The sequence below is a fragment of the Meriones unguiculatus genome, chromosome 6 (assembly GCF_030254825.1).
Source record: "Meriones unguiculatus strain TT.TT164.6M chromosome 6, Bangor_MerUng_6.1, whole genome shotgun sequence".
In the NCBI taxonomy this organism is placed as follows: Eukaryota; Metazoa; Chordata; class Mammalia; order Rodentia; family Muridae; genus Meriones; species Meriones unguiculatus.
The window spans coordinates 69,399,973-69,416,404 of NC_083354.1; the positions used below are offsets into that span (position 1 = coordinate 69,399,973).

Genomic DNA, 16,432 nt, shown 5'->3' on the forward strand with positions numbered 1-16,432 from the left:
CTCCTAATCCTCCCTCCAAACAGACTTCTCCTTCTTCTTCTCCTTCTCCACCTCCTCCTCTTTCTCCTACTTTTTTTTTCATGTTAAAACATTCATAACATAAAATTTACCAGTCTGATCACTAGTAAGTGCATGATTCAACAGTGTTAGGTGTAGTCATTCGCTGTCTTGGGTGTGGGCACAGGTGCAGGTCAAAGAACTTATGGGATCTGGTCCACGTAGGTTCCAAGGATCAAATTCAAGGTATTGGCTTAGTGGCAAGTACCTCTTTACCCACTACCAGCATCTCACCAGCCCTGGACTAGGACCTTTATACTTTTGTATAAGCATCACCACCATGCATCTCCACAGCCCTTTCATCTGAAAGAGCTGAAATTGTGTACCCTGTGAAAAACAGCTCATTTCCAACCCCAGCCCTTAGCAAGGTCCACTCCTTCAAATGTCCTAGGGAAATACTGTATTTTATTTGTCTGTTCCATTAACCCAGGTTTACTATAGCAATAAAAATCAACTCTGAGCATCTCTCCCTATATATACCAGTGAAGCCCCTGGGTTCATTCTCTGTGGTCTCTGAGCCTATATTAACCTAAGGTTTCTCAGTGGCTTTGTGGCTCTACACACTGCTGAGCTTCTCAGCAGACTGCCAGAGGAGGAGGAACAGGATACCACAGGATAACAGACATGAACAGGAAACTCAGGAAGTAGGGGGAGCTGGATATGGAGATACATGCCTAATCCCAACACCTTGGAGGCTGAGGCAGAAGGATCACAGGCCCAGGGACAGCCGGGGATACATAGCAAACTCCCATCTCAAACAGACAAACAAATAAAAGATGAAGAGGAGTAGGTGGCTCTCATTAAACCTGCTTCTGCCTCTGAAGCCATCAGCCTGTTCCTTTTCTACTCACCACAGTCTCCCACAGAATTCAAGAGTACACTGTGATGATATTTGTTCTAGGACCTAGGCCTGTCCCTGAAGGAATGCACATGAGCTCTTTTCCTCTGTGCCTAGCACATTAAGACACAATCCTAAGGTAAGGCTGGCCTTATAAACCTCTTACAAAAAGAAAATAAAAAGGCACCTAGACAAATACAGTAAGAGCATTAGAGGCCATGCCTGACGTCTGCAGAACTCGGGGTCAAGTATATTCTAAAAAGGTCAGGCACCACCGCATAAAGCTTGAGCACACATTCTGAATACTGATGGAGGTGGACAGTGTCTGAACCTTGGTTGGGAAGAGGGACAGAGAAGGAGGAGCCTGGCTGCCTATGCTCCCTGCTCTCCCCCATGCAGAAGCCTGGGCCTTTGCCAACAGCAATACTTCCTCCTGCCCGGTGCTCTATCAGAGAGACTAGGAGTTGGCTGCAAGGGCCACACCTGTGTGTGCTTGCTGCTCTGGCAGCCCCTCCCAGGCAGGAGGAAGCAGAACGGATAAGGAGTCTGCCAACACACCTCATTGGGCTGGTTCAGGTCCTGCAGGTGCAAGTCTTGAATGAGGTAATCCACAATGCGCAGGCTGTTGTTCTGAGCTGCGAAGTGCAGAGCATTCATTCCTTCCTGAAGAGGGTCGGGGTAAAGGAGTAAGTACTTAGCTCAGAACCCCATGACCTCCCGCCCTGTCACTGGTGCAGTGAGAGCTCAGGCCCGCGGGGCGCCTGCATACCTACCTGGCTCTCGGCTCTCTGGTCTGCTCCAGCTTTAACGAGCATGAGCATGATCTCCAAGCTTCCAGACCAGGCTGCAAGGTGAATTACTGTCAAGCCATGCTTCCCCAAGAGGAGAGAAGAGGAGAGAGGACCCATTATATGATGAACCACCACATCTGTCTCAGCCAAAGGAAACCCTGTGTGGTACTAGATTATTGAGAAACTAAGAAATAAGTAATTTAATATGTACAGAAGTAATGTTGCAGTTCTACAGGGAACACAGAAGTAGGTTTCCATCTGAAGAAAATAAAAGGAAATGCTTGCTGCACTACAGTCTACTAAAAGTAGATAAATACATACCACAAGCACAAAGTAATAGCTAGATTAAAAATACCTAGACTATTATGTGTTCTCTCTTGACTTAGAGCTAAAAAAGAAAACAAATAGAACATAAACCAATCAGACAAATGACACTTTCAAAGCCTATCATTAGTTAAAATACAAAATGGGTCTCTAACATGTGAGGCATTCTCACACAGCATCATCAGTGACCACAGAAGACAAACCACAGCAAAGCATGAGGTGAGGGATTAGAAAAATACCAAACATTACCGTGCAAACTAACCGGCAGCTCTATTTAAAATAAAAATCTGCTCTTGGTCTTTTGGCCCAGGCTGCCTCTCTAGGTTAATGGTTTCTCCCTTGCTATCCCTCCCATCTGTCCTCTCAAGGTCAAGTTCAGTCTGCCAGCCATGTGTACCCTACTCCTCCCTCTGCCTGCTTTCCCCCTACATCAACAACAAAGAAATCTTCTCCATACTTAAAAAAAAAAAGAAATCAAATCAAAACACAGGTATTCATCAACCCCTGGGACCCAAAGTTACACACACACACACACACACACACACACACAGGAGTATTCATCATATCAATGAATAACTAAAAACGATATGCAGTCATCCATAAATTGTGAAATAATTATATCGCACCACACCATCACATGTAATAAATGATAGCAATAAAATGGACTTGAAAACACTTTCATGAACTTTGCTAAATATGAAAAACAAGACATAAAGTGTAATTCCACTTAGTTTAATTTATTAGCATCATTGAGGTGCACATGTGCATGCATTGTATGTGAGTGTATGTCTATGGGGGATATGCATGCTTGCATGCTGTGACACATTTGAGTTTCTACCATGGGACCCAGGGATTAAACTCAGGTCTCCAGACATGCAAGCATCTTTATTCCCTGAGCCTCAATTTCATTGTTATAAAAGGTAAGGTAGGCAAAACCTCTCATATGCAAATGTGTGTTTATACCTCCCTTTAGGTAGATGGCTATAGGATGGTACATAGAAGTATTGATAAAGATATTTTGATGCAGAGAGGATGATATGAGGGCATAGAAAGAAACACATACTTCTCACACAGCTAAGTGGAGCCACCAGACAAAAGAAGGGCACACCAAGAGAAGAAAACAGAAAAGACAAGTTTACAGAGGAACCCGTTCCCACAGAAGCTATCCAAAAACTCTCACAGATGTCTGTGTGCGTGTATGTGCACATAAAGGAGCTAGTCTGAGAGCTTCATCTCAGAGCTTCCTGACCTGGGGAAAGCTGTATGCTGAATTGTTAAATCGTGCACTGAGCTAGCAGAGAGAGGCATGGAAGGAAAGAAACCATCAGCTCCGGCTGTTTCGGGAAAGTGGCGTGAGGAGGCGAGAGGAAACGATCTGGGCATTCCGCTCACGCTGTGGAAGCTGCAGAGAAGCTCTGAGTGTGGTCTTCGCAGCACTCAGAACTGACTCCACCCTCACATGACTGCCAGGGACCTTAGTAGTAGTTAACGCCCTGCTGCGGCTTCACAGTCCAGATCCTTTTGGTTTTGTTCTGTTTTTTGAGACACAGTCTCACTATGAAGAGCAGGCTGGCACACTCCTGCCTCTGCCTCCCAAATCCTGGGATTACAGACACCCTCCAACCATGCCCAGCGGTTCTCCTTATCTTTAAGGTCACATGTATCCTTTTCTGTTTCCTTCATCCCTGTCAAAAAAGCCACCTATCTCTCCTACGCAGCCTTCTCACTGCCTCATCTATGCCTCAAATAATGATGATGGTTTTGGTCCAGGACACAGGCTTGTGAGATACATATATCTGAATAAATACTCAAGAAGTCAGGGACTGGAGGCCTCTCCTGTTTGTGATGTGTATGCCCCTGGGTATATCTTTGGCTGCTGCGGACACCATGCTTAGGTATCCTCAATCTGAAAGGAGTTCGGGTTGGGAGAGTGCATGGGGAAGTCTGTAATTCTAACTCAGTGCCTCTCGACTACAGGCACTTTCTGGGGTACATCGAGATACGTCTGGGGACATTTTTAATAGTTCCCATTTTTAATAGAATCAGTGGTGATATTGGCACTGAAAGGGCAGAGGCCAGGCATGCTGTTGAACACTCTGAGACACACAACACGGCCTCACAACAAGGAACAGTAGGGTCCTAAATGTCAACGCATCGGCAAGTACTCTGCCGAGAAACCCTGCTGTAAGGTACATGCTCCATCAAACTTATAGCTCAGTTGTCACTCCATGAAGACTGAGTGCACTTTGTACTTAGAGGTCCAGTATACAGAAAGCTTAGTACTTTCTCCTCTTTCTTTTACAAGGAGTGGTGTGACTTAGCGCGGGTTCTTTTAAGTGCGTTAAGCCAGTTTTACCTCTTCATTTAGGATTCCCCTACTAATCACTGCTCCATATTCAGGCACTTTATCCAGCTTCATGCACGGTCCTGTTTGGTTCAGCTGATAAATCACATAGTGCTAGACCCTCTCTTTTCCCAAAGAGATCACTCCTAATTTTGAAGCAAACAAGTTTCACAAACTCCTAGCTCTGATAGAAAAAATCTAAACAGTGGAAATCCAAGCAACAAACAGCTTGAGTTTCTGAAACCACGAATTCTTACTGGAGCCATTGTTCATTAGAGGCGAAGAATCACAGTATACAGACACAAATGTTCCCAGAGGGGCCAGGAGTGTTGGCACATGCCTGTGACCCCAGCATTCTGGGAGGCAGAGGCAGGCAGATTTCTGTGAGTTTGAGGCCAGCCTGAGCTACAAAGTGAGTCCAGGACAGCCAAGGATACACAGAGAAAACTTGTCTCAAAAACAAAAGCAAAATAAATATCCCCAGAGGCCCCTCAGTGTCACAAATTCTTCTGCTGTGGAGTTGGCCAGCTTGAGCCCATGACATGGGTGACACAGGGTATGAAATGCTGGAAAATCACAGATGAGCTGTCCCCATAACCAGTCTGGTCATAGACAAGACGATAATGTCCCCTGGGAACAATGCACCCACGCACTTTTCAGAGAAGCAGCACCGAAGGCAGATGTTTGCCATTATCTTCTGAGCATCAATCATACCTGGGGTTCTGTCCATCCTGGATGAAAACCTCCTTTTTATTTAGCTTATCTCGAAGCTCCTGGGTGCCACCCCTCCTAGTCCTCAAATATAATCAATCAATCTGGGATATTTTAGAATCATGGATTTGTGTTTGTTTGTGTGTGCGTGTGTGTGCAGGTGTTACATGTAGAGGACAGAGGTCAATGTCAAGTGTCTTCCTCTTTTCCCCACCTTAGGTTTGCTGGTTATTTATTTATAGGCAGGGTCCCACCAGATAGCCCTGCTCTCTCTACAGTATGGGTCCACCTACGATGGAGCAGGGGCCCTCCATTCTGTCTCTCCCACCAAAAACCGCTAAGCTCTCTGGATAAAAGCCAGCTACCGGAGGACTCTGGGAAGCGAATGGTAATAGGCAGATTGGGGCACATAGCCCAAACTCAGAGCACTAACAATGCTGAAGAAGCGTACGATGTTTTCTTTGTTTTCTTAGAGACTCAAGGCCAATTCTAGACCAGGACATAGACAAAAAGGGACGGAAGGAAGCCCCTGGGAAAGAGAAGGTGGCAGATCCCTTGCCTCATCGCTCTTTGTCCTTGACAGCTTAGGGGAGCAGGGCCATGGTGTATATGTAGGATACAGGTGTGTATAGAGGACATAGCGTTGTGGACAAGAAGGAACTTTGTGTATAATCTTGACTTGTGCCCTAAGGGGCACATGGACTCCTCTTAACACTGTGACAACAGCTTGGGGAGCTGAACTCTGGTGAAGACTGTGGTCCACGCTCTGACTGCAGCTCTGAAAAGCACTGCAAAACTTTCAGAAAGTGGAATGACATAAAAACCTGGCCATCCTTTTGCAACAAACACACTATCTCAACCCATTTCTGCTCCAAACTAAAATCAACTCAAGATGGACCACTGTCCTAACTGTAACATGGGGTGGGGGTCTCAGCAAGAACCGTCCCCTGAGAACACAGCATTAATTTGTTCACGAGGGCACAGTGCTATGAGCTATTCATCTCTTAAAGATCTAATCAGTGCTGTGGCTCCAGGCATTATTTCCACTCCATGAACTGCAGGGGACGTGCTGAAACCATAGCAACACCAGGCTAAATGGAAACCACACAAGACTATAAAATGTTTAGAAGAAAAATATAAGAAGATTGCCGTGGTTAGGCAAATCATCCCCACATATACATAATATCAGTGCTGGGACTCATTTTTAAAAATATGAACATTATTTTTAAAATAATATGTGGTGGCACATGCCTTTAATACCAGAACTCAAGAAGCAGAGAGAGGTAGGAGTACCTCTGTGTGAAGGCCAGCCTGGTCTACACAGCGAGTTCCAGGTCAGGCAGCATCATGTGATAAGACCCTGTCTCAAAACAAACAAACACCAAAGATTTTACTGCATTGAAATTAAGAACTCTGTGAACATGGAGAAGACAGTCGGTAGCTATGAGAAGAGAATACAGACTACACACCTAACACCGGACTTATTTTCAGAGTACGTAACAAACTCCAAAAACCTCACAAGTAAAGAATAAGTTAAAAGAAATAAAAGAATAACCAAACCCAGTTCTCAGAGATGTTCAAAAGATCTGGCTGGGAAGCAGCGTGGTGGTAGACGGCTCAGAGGTTCCCATCTCCAGCACTCAGAAAGTGTGAGCAGATTTCACTAACGATGACACATAAATGGTAACAGGCAAAAAGATGGTTAATGTCATCTACCAGAGGAGAAGCACAAATCAAACCAGTGAGCTGTCTCCCTGGCCAGCTTCCTGTGCCATGATGCAGTAGGAAATGGAGGTGGAGAAAATAGGAGAAAGGCCCTTGGGGTGGATTTGCTATCTTGGCAGACCAACAGGTAAAGTGGTTTGTAGATAACAGCACAGTCTCTGAAACCAAAAAAGGTTGTGTCAGAGCTGCCTCCAGTCCTTTCTAATACAATTTTGAGGGACATGAGCTCTAGTCTCTCTATGTGAGTCTTCTTATCTATATTCTATATCTATATTCTACTGGTACTTTTCCCATAGGATTAGAAGGGAGATGGCATTCAATATCCATCCTGATTCCCATGCCTGGCACCAAACATGTGTGATGAGTTTTTTTTAGAATCAGAGTCTACAGGGCAAAGCCACCATCTAAAGTTCCTGGAGCAGATTAATCTTTTGTGAATCTGACCACAATGTGGACAGTCACATTATTTTTGTCAACAGAAGCCAGTGCCGTAAGGTCAATACGGGAAAATAAGTAAAAGCCCAAGTTTTGAGGGTAATGAGCAAACACTTTAGTCAGCAAGTGCAAAGAGCACATAATGCGTGTCTTCTCCTGAGGCCTCTCCAATAATGCACAGCCGATGGAAGTGTGCCCAAGAGAGGAGGACATCTGTAGTGATAGATTCTCCTGCCTGCAGGTGATGCACCGATTCAGTCCACCCACCGGAGGCCAGCGTACCTTGTCAGGAACATCCACCCTTGCTTTGTGACTCAGTAAGAAATCCACTACAGATAAATTATTGCTTCCCACTGCAAAGTGCAGGGCTGTGCGGTTCATCTGAGGAAACATGATTTGTATCTTTGGTTATCTTTATCTGATCATCACTCAACCCTTTTACCATTCCCGTGTCCTCTGATCATTTTGTTTCCTTTTTGTTTCCTCACATTGTAGCCCAGGCTCAGTATGTAGCCAGATCATGCCAAGCTGGGTCTCCTATCTCTCACATGGCCACTACTTTCCTATTGACTATTTGATTCTGATTATTTGGTTGCACTTTTTGCCTTTTCCTTTGAAAGGTGAAAGAACCATGTCCAGCAGGCCCAAGCCTGTCATCCCAGCATTCAGGAGGACCACAAGTCCTGGGTTACATTGTGAGACTGTCTCATAAACAAAATGTCATGCCCACAGTAAAACTTATATTTTTTTGTTGTATGCAATCATTAATAATGGCAACATTTTTGTGTACATCATGTATGTTAGATGATGTCTTGTTTCTGTGACAAAGTAACTGAGATAAACCATTCATCAGGAAGAAACCTTATTTTGGCTCCTAGCCTGAGTCTAGTCAGACTGGCAGGAAGGATGTGCTAGGGCAAAGCAGCATGCCTGCACTAGCCAGGAGGAGAGAGAGGCAGAGGCTAGGGTGTCAGGCACCCTTTCTAGAGTAGGCTATAAGTGACCTGTCCCAGTCTGGTAAGTCCCATTTCTTAAAGATTTCACCAGCTTCTACTGGGCAGCAACCAAGACTTCAAGATGGCTCTTGGAGACACTTAGGATTTAAGTCATAATAGAATATATTGACAATTCTCAGCAAAATTTCCTGTCTCATTTCGTTCCTTTTCTTTCTTCTACATATTTCTTAAAGATTTTAAGTTTTATGTATATGAGTATTTTCCTGCATGAATATATGTGTAAAATGGGTACCCAAAAGAGGCAAGAGTTCTGATTCCTTAGAACAGGAGTTACAGCCATCATACAGCGGCTGGGATCTTTGTGTCATCTCTCTAGCTACAATTTCCTCTTCTATAATCCAAGCAAACAAACTGTAATTTCTATAGACACAAATAAATTGGTTTAGAAGGAAGGGAAGGAGGAAGGAGAGGAGGACAGGGGAAAAAGGAAGAAAAGAGGGAATAAGGAGAAAAGGAAAAAGAAAGAAGGACAGAAGAAAGGAGAAGGGAAAATTGAGGAAGAGAAGAAGGAAGGAGGGAAGAAGAGAGGGGGAAGTTAGAGAATGGGGAAGGAGAAGAGAAAGAAACCTACTGAAATCTTGTACTTCAAAGGAAAAGCTGCATTTTGCTCCTGTGATGCCCACAGAAAATTTACCTTGTTTTCCACAGCAGATGTTTTGTTTATCAGTAACATCCAGGCACATTGCCCATCTTCTAAGTACTGTTTCAGTTCCCCAAAGGATGCCTGCCATTGGACAGACTAGTCTTGCTTCACACAGTAATTACATACACATGAGGATGATTCAAAATGAGCATTTTGTTTTCTTGCTTGCTAAACTGGTGGTATTTAACAAAACACAAGTCATCTTGACATTGTCTGAAACCTAGAGTTTATTCTATCATGTCAGATTTGGGCTATAAGCTTCTCCATAAACTTCATTTGTATAAGAATGTAGCAATACTACTTAAATTTTAAAATATGTTTCATCACAGATTTTAAGGAACCCTGCAGCTTACCATGACAACAAGTTGCTATAAACAAGATTAAATAGCTGTTTTTAAAAAGAACATTACAAAAAAAACAAAAACAAAAACAAAAACAAAAACAAAACAGTTGTGGAATATTTGCTGGTATGTGTGAGGCCCTGGGCTTGATCCCCAGGCTACAATCTAGGACCAAGTCCAGTCCCATAACCCTGATGGTGGGCTTCCCAACCCACCCACAGACTGTGCAGATGTACTAAACCCTGTGTACTTCCTTCTGTAGAATGAAGAAAAGAGAGAGGGAGATGGAGAGGAGATGGGGGTTGACACACAAGGATGTCCTCTGGCTTCTATAAACATGCCCACCCACATGAACACCTACACACACACAGATGTGAACACATGTTGACGAACATATACAAACACACAGATGTCTGGGAAATAGATCAGTGGCGGGTTGCCTCAAATGTGTGAGGCTGTAGGTTAAAATCCAGTATTATAGCTACTTTGTGTAGAGCATTTTAAACAGTTTTAAACGCATACCAGAGACTGTATTGCCTGATAGTTAGAAAAATGATTACTGCCATACTTACTAAAAAATGAATCTCCATGCTCATATAATTTTAAGAGATGAATATATGTAATTTAGCAAATAACTATTTTCAAAGGTTTTTACATGCCTGCTTCTTCTCTTTAGTTTTCTTTTCAGTTTTAAAGCTCTAGCTGGCCTGGAACTCCCTATATAGGCCAGGCTGTGCTCGAACTCACAGATCCCCCTGCCTCTTTCTCTACGCATGTTCACAGAAGCCAGAAGAGGGCACTGAATCTCCTGAAACTGGAGTCACAAATGGTTGTGAGCTGACATGTAAGTGCCGGGAATTGAACCCAGGTCATCTGCAAAAGCAGCTAGTGCTCTTAATAGTTGAGCTGTCTCTCCAACCCAGCCTTAGAGGGCATCACAGGAAAAAGAGGCAGATATTACAGGAAAGCAAGTCCTGGCTTTCCAGAATGGGCAAGAGCAAACTGACCCACAGGATGCAATTTAGGACCAAATCCAGGCCTACTCCACGGACTTGCCTGTTGACACACAGACTTTGCCTACATGTATGTAAGACCCCGCACCCTTCCCTCCTGAGTGAAAACCCTCCGAGCCTGCTCTGCCGCCTAATTCCACCTTTAGCTTTCAATTAGAGCCCCAACAGGTCAGCCGGGCTAGTCTCTTCAACTATTATCGTTAATTCGGTTGACCCGTGTACCCCCAAGCCATCACGTGGAGTAGCCACTTGTCATGGTCGTGGCTTCTACTCACATTGTTCACGGCATTAATGTTAACCTTCTTTTCAAACAGCTTCTCCATAAGATCCAAATTATTGCTTTTAGCAGCATTTTGAAAGCTCCTCTCAATTGGAAGCACTGGAAGAAAGAAAGCGAGCATGACCCAGGGAAGTGAAGGAGGCCACAGTTCTCTGTCACATTTCATGGGACTGCCTTGCACTCTGAAAAGTTGGAATGGCAACCTGGGACTCTCCCACTCTACCGTTGAGGACACAGCCTATTTGCTGAAACATTTCACAAAGCCAGAATACTGCGATTCCACCTTCTGACACTGCAAGTGTTTTCATACCCTCAAAATGTCCCTGGCCTCAAACAAAGCAATGCTCAAGAAGACCACCCCTGAAGCCCCACAATCTGATACCAGCTTAGCATGTCAGAGGGCCCCAATGACTGACCTCCCAGGGGACCTTGTTTGTGGGAAGTTAGTACAAGGTGACACTGTGAGGAACATTCATCTTACAAAGACAAAACTTCTATCTACAAAACTCAGACTCTGTGGGAACAAAACCTTAAAATGGGCTTGCTGTCGAGACCCATGTGAAGGTCAAAAGGAATGAACATGTTTTATTCTTACTTATAAAAAAAAGGGCATAAAATTGGAGTCACACCTACTGTAAACATGACCTTACATACATATTATCCCTCTCTGTCTCTCTGTCTCTTTCTCTCTGTCACACACACACACACAACATGCTTTATTAACTAGTACAAAGAATATTCAAGGGAGCCAGAAGGTTCTCAAGAGCTAGTCCCTATCATGGGGGATAATATAAAAATTGAGGTTAAGAATTAACAGCAGACATGTGACAAAATGTTTTGAACTGAATGAAAAAGAAAAGACAGGGCTGGAGAGATGGCTCCGCGGTTTAGAGCACTGATTATTCTTGCCGAGGACCCGGGTTTGGCTCCTAGCACTCACATACTGCTCACAATTGTCTGCCACTCCAATTCCAGGGGATGGAACTCCTCTTCTGGCCTCCACAGGCACCAGGCACACACATCACACATATGTACACATCAGGCAAATACTTGTACACATGAAATAAAGACAAATGTTTTTGTTTTTGTTTTGTTTTGTTTTGTTTTTAAAGAGGACAAGGGCAAAATAAACCTCAAGTAAGCAGACAGAAGAAAAATAGCAAGGTAAAGTGAGCAATGGAATTGCAAACAGAAAAAAACATAAACCAAAGTCAATGAGAACAACAGATGATTATCTAAACATGCTAATAAACTAAAAAATGCCTATCCAGACGACATAAAAAGATCAATATCACAAATGAAAGAAAGCATATTTGTACAGATCCCACCAGACATCAAAAGGATGACATGGTTCAGGAGGTAGAGACAGGTGATCATGAGTTCAAGATACTAGGTAGCTGGGGTATGCAGTAGGACTGTTTCAAAAAAAAAAAAAAAAAGAAAAGAAAAAAGAAAAAGAAATTAAAAGAGAAAGAAAAGAAAAAAATAAGTTAATATTGTGAACAATTTCATTCACATAAATTTAACAACTAAGATAAAATGATGTACTTTCTAGAAAAACTTAGAACACAAAAATTCATGCAATATTATTTAATTAACACAGATAACACTATTAGTTAAAATTATTCCAAAAAAGAAATCCTTATGCTCAAATAACATTTTTTTGTGAACTTTACCAAATATATAGAGACCAACAGAGTCTATAAAAATCTCCTTTAGGAGCCAACAAGATGGCTCAGCAGGTAAAGGCTCTTGCCATGCAAGCCTGGTGACCTGTGCTCTAACCCCAGAAAGGATGTAAAGGTGAGAGAAGAGAACTGACTCTATAAAGCTGTCCTCTGACCTTCACATGACCAGGGTAGCATGCATGTGCCACCCTTACAGCATACAACACACACACACACACACACACACAAACATGCACACACAATACAATATATTTGTAAAATAAACAGAAACACAGAAGAAATAACTTTCTACCCCCTTCCCTAAAGAAAAAAATAAACACCTTTCTTGGTTAACTGGAGTTAGAAGAGAATTTGACTTTGAAAGGGCATCTACAAAAAAAACTGACAACAAACATCATACTTAATTTTTTAAAATCTAAACTTCTTTTGTTCCTAAGATAAAGAATAAAAAGAGATTTCCACTCATCTCTTTGTTTACATATTGTGCTAAACATTATAGTTAAGTATAAATTGGTACAATATGTGAGAAGACATATAGGTAGAAAGGAAAAGTGTCTGACCTGCCTTCAGACAGCTTTGTTATGCACATATAAAATCTCAAGGAATATACGAAGCAGCTCTAGAAAGAGCAAAGCTTAGCAAGTTTGCTGATTCAAGACCAATATCTAACTCTCGTTCATATTTTACATATCAGCAATGAACAAATGAAAACTAAAATCTACAAAGCACTATTTACAACTGATCAGAAACCAAAATACTTACATGTAAAGGAAATACAACATACATAGTTTCTCTGTACCAAAGAAAGGTTGGTGCTGGAGAGTTGGCTCGGTGGTTAAGAACACTTGTTGCTCTTGCAGAGGACCCAGGTTCAAATCCCAACATTTACATGGCAGTCCCAGGGAATCCCAAACTCTCCTCTGACCTTCCAGGGCCTGAGGCACACACATGGTGCACATCTATACACTCACACATAAAATAATGAACTAAATCTTAAAAAGAAAGAAAGACCTCAGCGACTGAAGACCTCAAAGTCTAAATCACGGAACAATAGAGCAAGTCCCTGGGTGGGAGCAGTGAACGTCATAAGCGATTTGTTGTCCCCAGATCTGTCTATTAATTTAATGCAATTTTAATGAAATGCCACACAAACATATTGTCCCTATTGGCAGGTTCATTGTAAGTATGCAAAGGCAAAATGTAAAACTTTCAGTCCTATGAAAAGTACCATTAAGGAATAAGACATGTTGCAGAGCAGGTTATTATATTTGCAAATAATATTTCTGACATATAAAATACACCCAGAATATTTAGTTCTCAGTGTCCAACAACCCAATTTAAATATGGAAAAAAGACTTCAAAAGAACAGAGAAGAACCATTGTGATAAAAATACGTCACCACTACCATGAGAGACTCACAAACTAAGAGCAGCAACGAGATACCATCGCACGTTTACTTAAACGTCTAAAATTGAGAAAAAAAGCAACACCACGTTTCTTCAACACTTCTTTCTTAAGAGAATGGACTTACTCTGCCGACGGTCTGAGACAGTGCACAGAGGATGAGAAAAAGTTTAATTTGGCTATGAGCTTTAGAGGTTTCATTTTAAGGGGGCGGGGGTGGGGCGAGGATGGGGCTGCGGTGGAGACTGAGGCAGCACAACAGAACGTGCTGACACCTGTGGAGAAGGCAGTAGGAAGAGAAGGGTAGGACAGTCCTGGAATCCTCTTTGGGGTTGCCCTCAGGAACAGGAGAACGTCCTTCCACTCAGCCCGCTACAAGTCTCGCGAGGTTAACTAGTGTGGCGGCTTCAACCCTGAGGAGCGTACCCATCCGCAGCCTAACCCTCTGGGTCTCAGTCGTCCTCAGCTTCATTCCGGCTGACATCTTCCTCATTTGAAGCGGAGGGACTCCTTGTCTACCTCTGCTTGACTCTAGCTCGCCTTTGTTTCTCTTGCGGCGGCGGTTACGCGCAGCTCTCTTTGGGTATCTGGGCAAAAGTGGGTGCTCTGTATCCTGACCTCAAGTCCTCCCGTGCCCTGGCCCCACCCACGGCCTTCGCAGGGCCCTCAGACCCTAGCCCTGAACTGTCCCACCTCTTTGCTTCCTTGTTTGTGGCCCCTCGACCTCCACCACAACAGAATGCAAGCTCCACAGGGCCTGGGACTGTCTCGTCTTCTGCATCTCTGTATTTGAAACAAGTCTTGCAAATATTAGGTCCCGGACAACAGTTCTGGAATTAGCTAACTAACTGCACCTTGTATTAGGAAATGGTATACAGCTGTCAAGGCTGGGGCTTCCGGAAAGAGCCCATCCACGAGAGCCCACAGTGTGCCGTGAAGATACTTGAGCCCTTCACTTTCAACGCCTGAAGGCTTCCTCAGTGTAGCCTCAGTTTATACTATTTTCCCAATGCATAGCTGATCGAGTCCCCGTGCTGTGGAAACCTAAGTGCAGTAACCGTAAGCGATTTAAAGTCACAATAAACCTGCGCATAAATCATGACTTGAAGCAACAGTACAAGGAATTCTTTTATTTGGACAGGAGCTTACTCATTTCTTCAAACATTCTTGTCCTCAGCTTGGAAAAGTGATCCACCCATCCACAGTATAGAGTATGAATCAACAGTCAGCGGGGAGAATTTCAAAGCTGAAAACCAGCCAGCAAGGGGACAGTGTCGGAGGATAGACATCCTGAGGGGATAGACATCCTGAGGGTCGCCGGGGCAGAATGCTGGCTCCTGTTTCCTTCCAGGCTGCAGTGAGTGCTCCTCTAGTTCCTAGCCCACCCTCTGCCATCAGGAGACCTCGTGGTCCCAGGACTCACAGCACTCATGTCCTGCAGCTGCTGCCTCCGGGTCTGGCACCTCGGGCTTCGGCATCCTGGCCAGGCTCCTCCAGGGCCCAGTGGCCGCGGCCCTCAGGTCGGCCCTCAGCCCCCTGGCCACCTGGAGCATCAGCGTCCTCGCCCCGCGGGGCTCACGGCCTCGCCTCTCGGGGTTCATGGCCACCCGCGCTGTGGAGACCTCACTAGGGTGCTGAGGTGGAGTGGAAACGCACCCCGCAGGAGCGCAGGGAGCGGTCAGCTCTCTTGGGCTAGGCACAGGCCCTTGGTTCTCCAGCCCTGCCCTGCCCTGGGCTGGTCTGCAGTGTCCGCCTTTAGGTGTGGCTTGCCAGGCACTAGGGTTTGGCTCTACACAAAAGGAAACATTGCTAGAGATCTGTAAGCCCTCAGAAATGATCCATAGGTTCTTTGCATAATTTTAAAAATCTCTGGGTTTGATTTATAGTCAGTACTCATGACTGGAAATTCAATATTAACTACTTCCTAGCCGGGCTTCCAGAATTTCCTCCTGAAAACAAATAACAAACAAAACAAAACAAAAAACCCGACTTAATTTCTTATTTGATAATCATGACATTATCAACTTTCCTGGCTGATTCTATTAAAAACTGAAATAATACAGAGACAAGTCCAACAAGTCCCAACTCACCAAATAAAATTCAAATATACTTTTCCATTATGAATTTATGAGGCATCTCAGATGGTTCAGCGGATAAGAGCACCCACCATCCTTGCCGAGGACCAGAATCTGAGCTCTAGGGCCAGCTCTGGATGACTTATACCCAGCTGTAACAGCAGCTTCAGGGCAACCTAAGCCCTCTTCTAGCCTCAATGGCACTGGCATGCACATATGCATACACATACATGATAAGAAAAAAATAAAATTATATGATATCAATTTACATTTTAAGCTTGCTTTCCTCTCTAATTATTGTGCACCAAATTTTGAATATTAAATCAAATCAGTGTTTCTCGATTTATCAAGGAAAAATACAAACATGACAAAATGTCCATGCAGAACACCATCTAGAGCTTTTTAAAAAAGAGTAAATAGGCCTAATCTTTATAGTAGGGTATTATGATCAAAACAATAGCAAGTACACTACAGTGAATACCAGCAGAAATATAAGGCAGGACTACCAAGGAAAGTATAATATGTAAGTGGAAAACAGCACATTTAAAACTATATGTACCTGATTACACATACAGTTCCAAAAAACAGATGAAAATGTTTAGTAAAACAGTGCCAGAATATTTATTATTATTTACAATTTATTCACTTTGCATCCCAGCTATAGCCCCCTCTCTCATATCCTCCCAGTCCCACCTGTCCTCCCTCTTCCTCCCCTATGTCCTTCTCCCCTAGTCCACTGATAGGAGA

The 16,432-nt window shown here is 43.6% G+C and overlaps 1 protein-coding gene across 2 annotated transcripts in view; it reads right to left on the bottom strand.

Annotated features, from left to right (window-relative positions):
* Ankdd1b (ankyrin repeat and death domain containing 1B) overlaps window positions 1-15,992 on the bottom strand; it is a 56,869-nt gene extending 40,877 nt beyond the window's left edge. For both annotated transcript variants that reach the window (XM_060385598.1, XM_021660968.2), the window contains exons 1-5: window positions 15,034-15,992; window positions 10,514-10,617; window positions 7,508-7,606; window positions 1,669-1,767; window positions 1,454-1,558 (exon numbers count right to left, since the gene is read on the bottom strand). In XM_060385598.1, the coding sequence (XP_060241581.1) occupies window positions 1,454-1,558; window positions 1,669-1,767; window positions 7,508-7,606; window positions 10,514-10,617; window positions 15,034-15,211 (585 nt within the window). In that variant the 5' untranslated portion in view covers window positions 15,212-15,992. The remainder of the gene's footprint in view (window positions 1-1,453; window positions 1,559-1,668; window positions 1,768-7,507; window positions 7,607-10,513; window positions 10,618-15,033) is intronic.
* Between the last annotated feature and the right edge of the window lie 440 nt (window positions 15,993-16,432).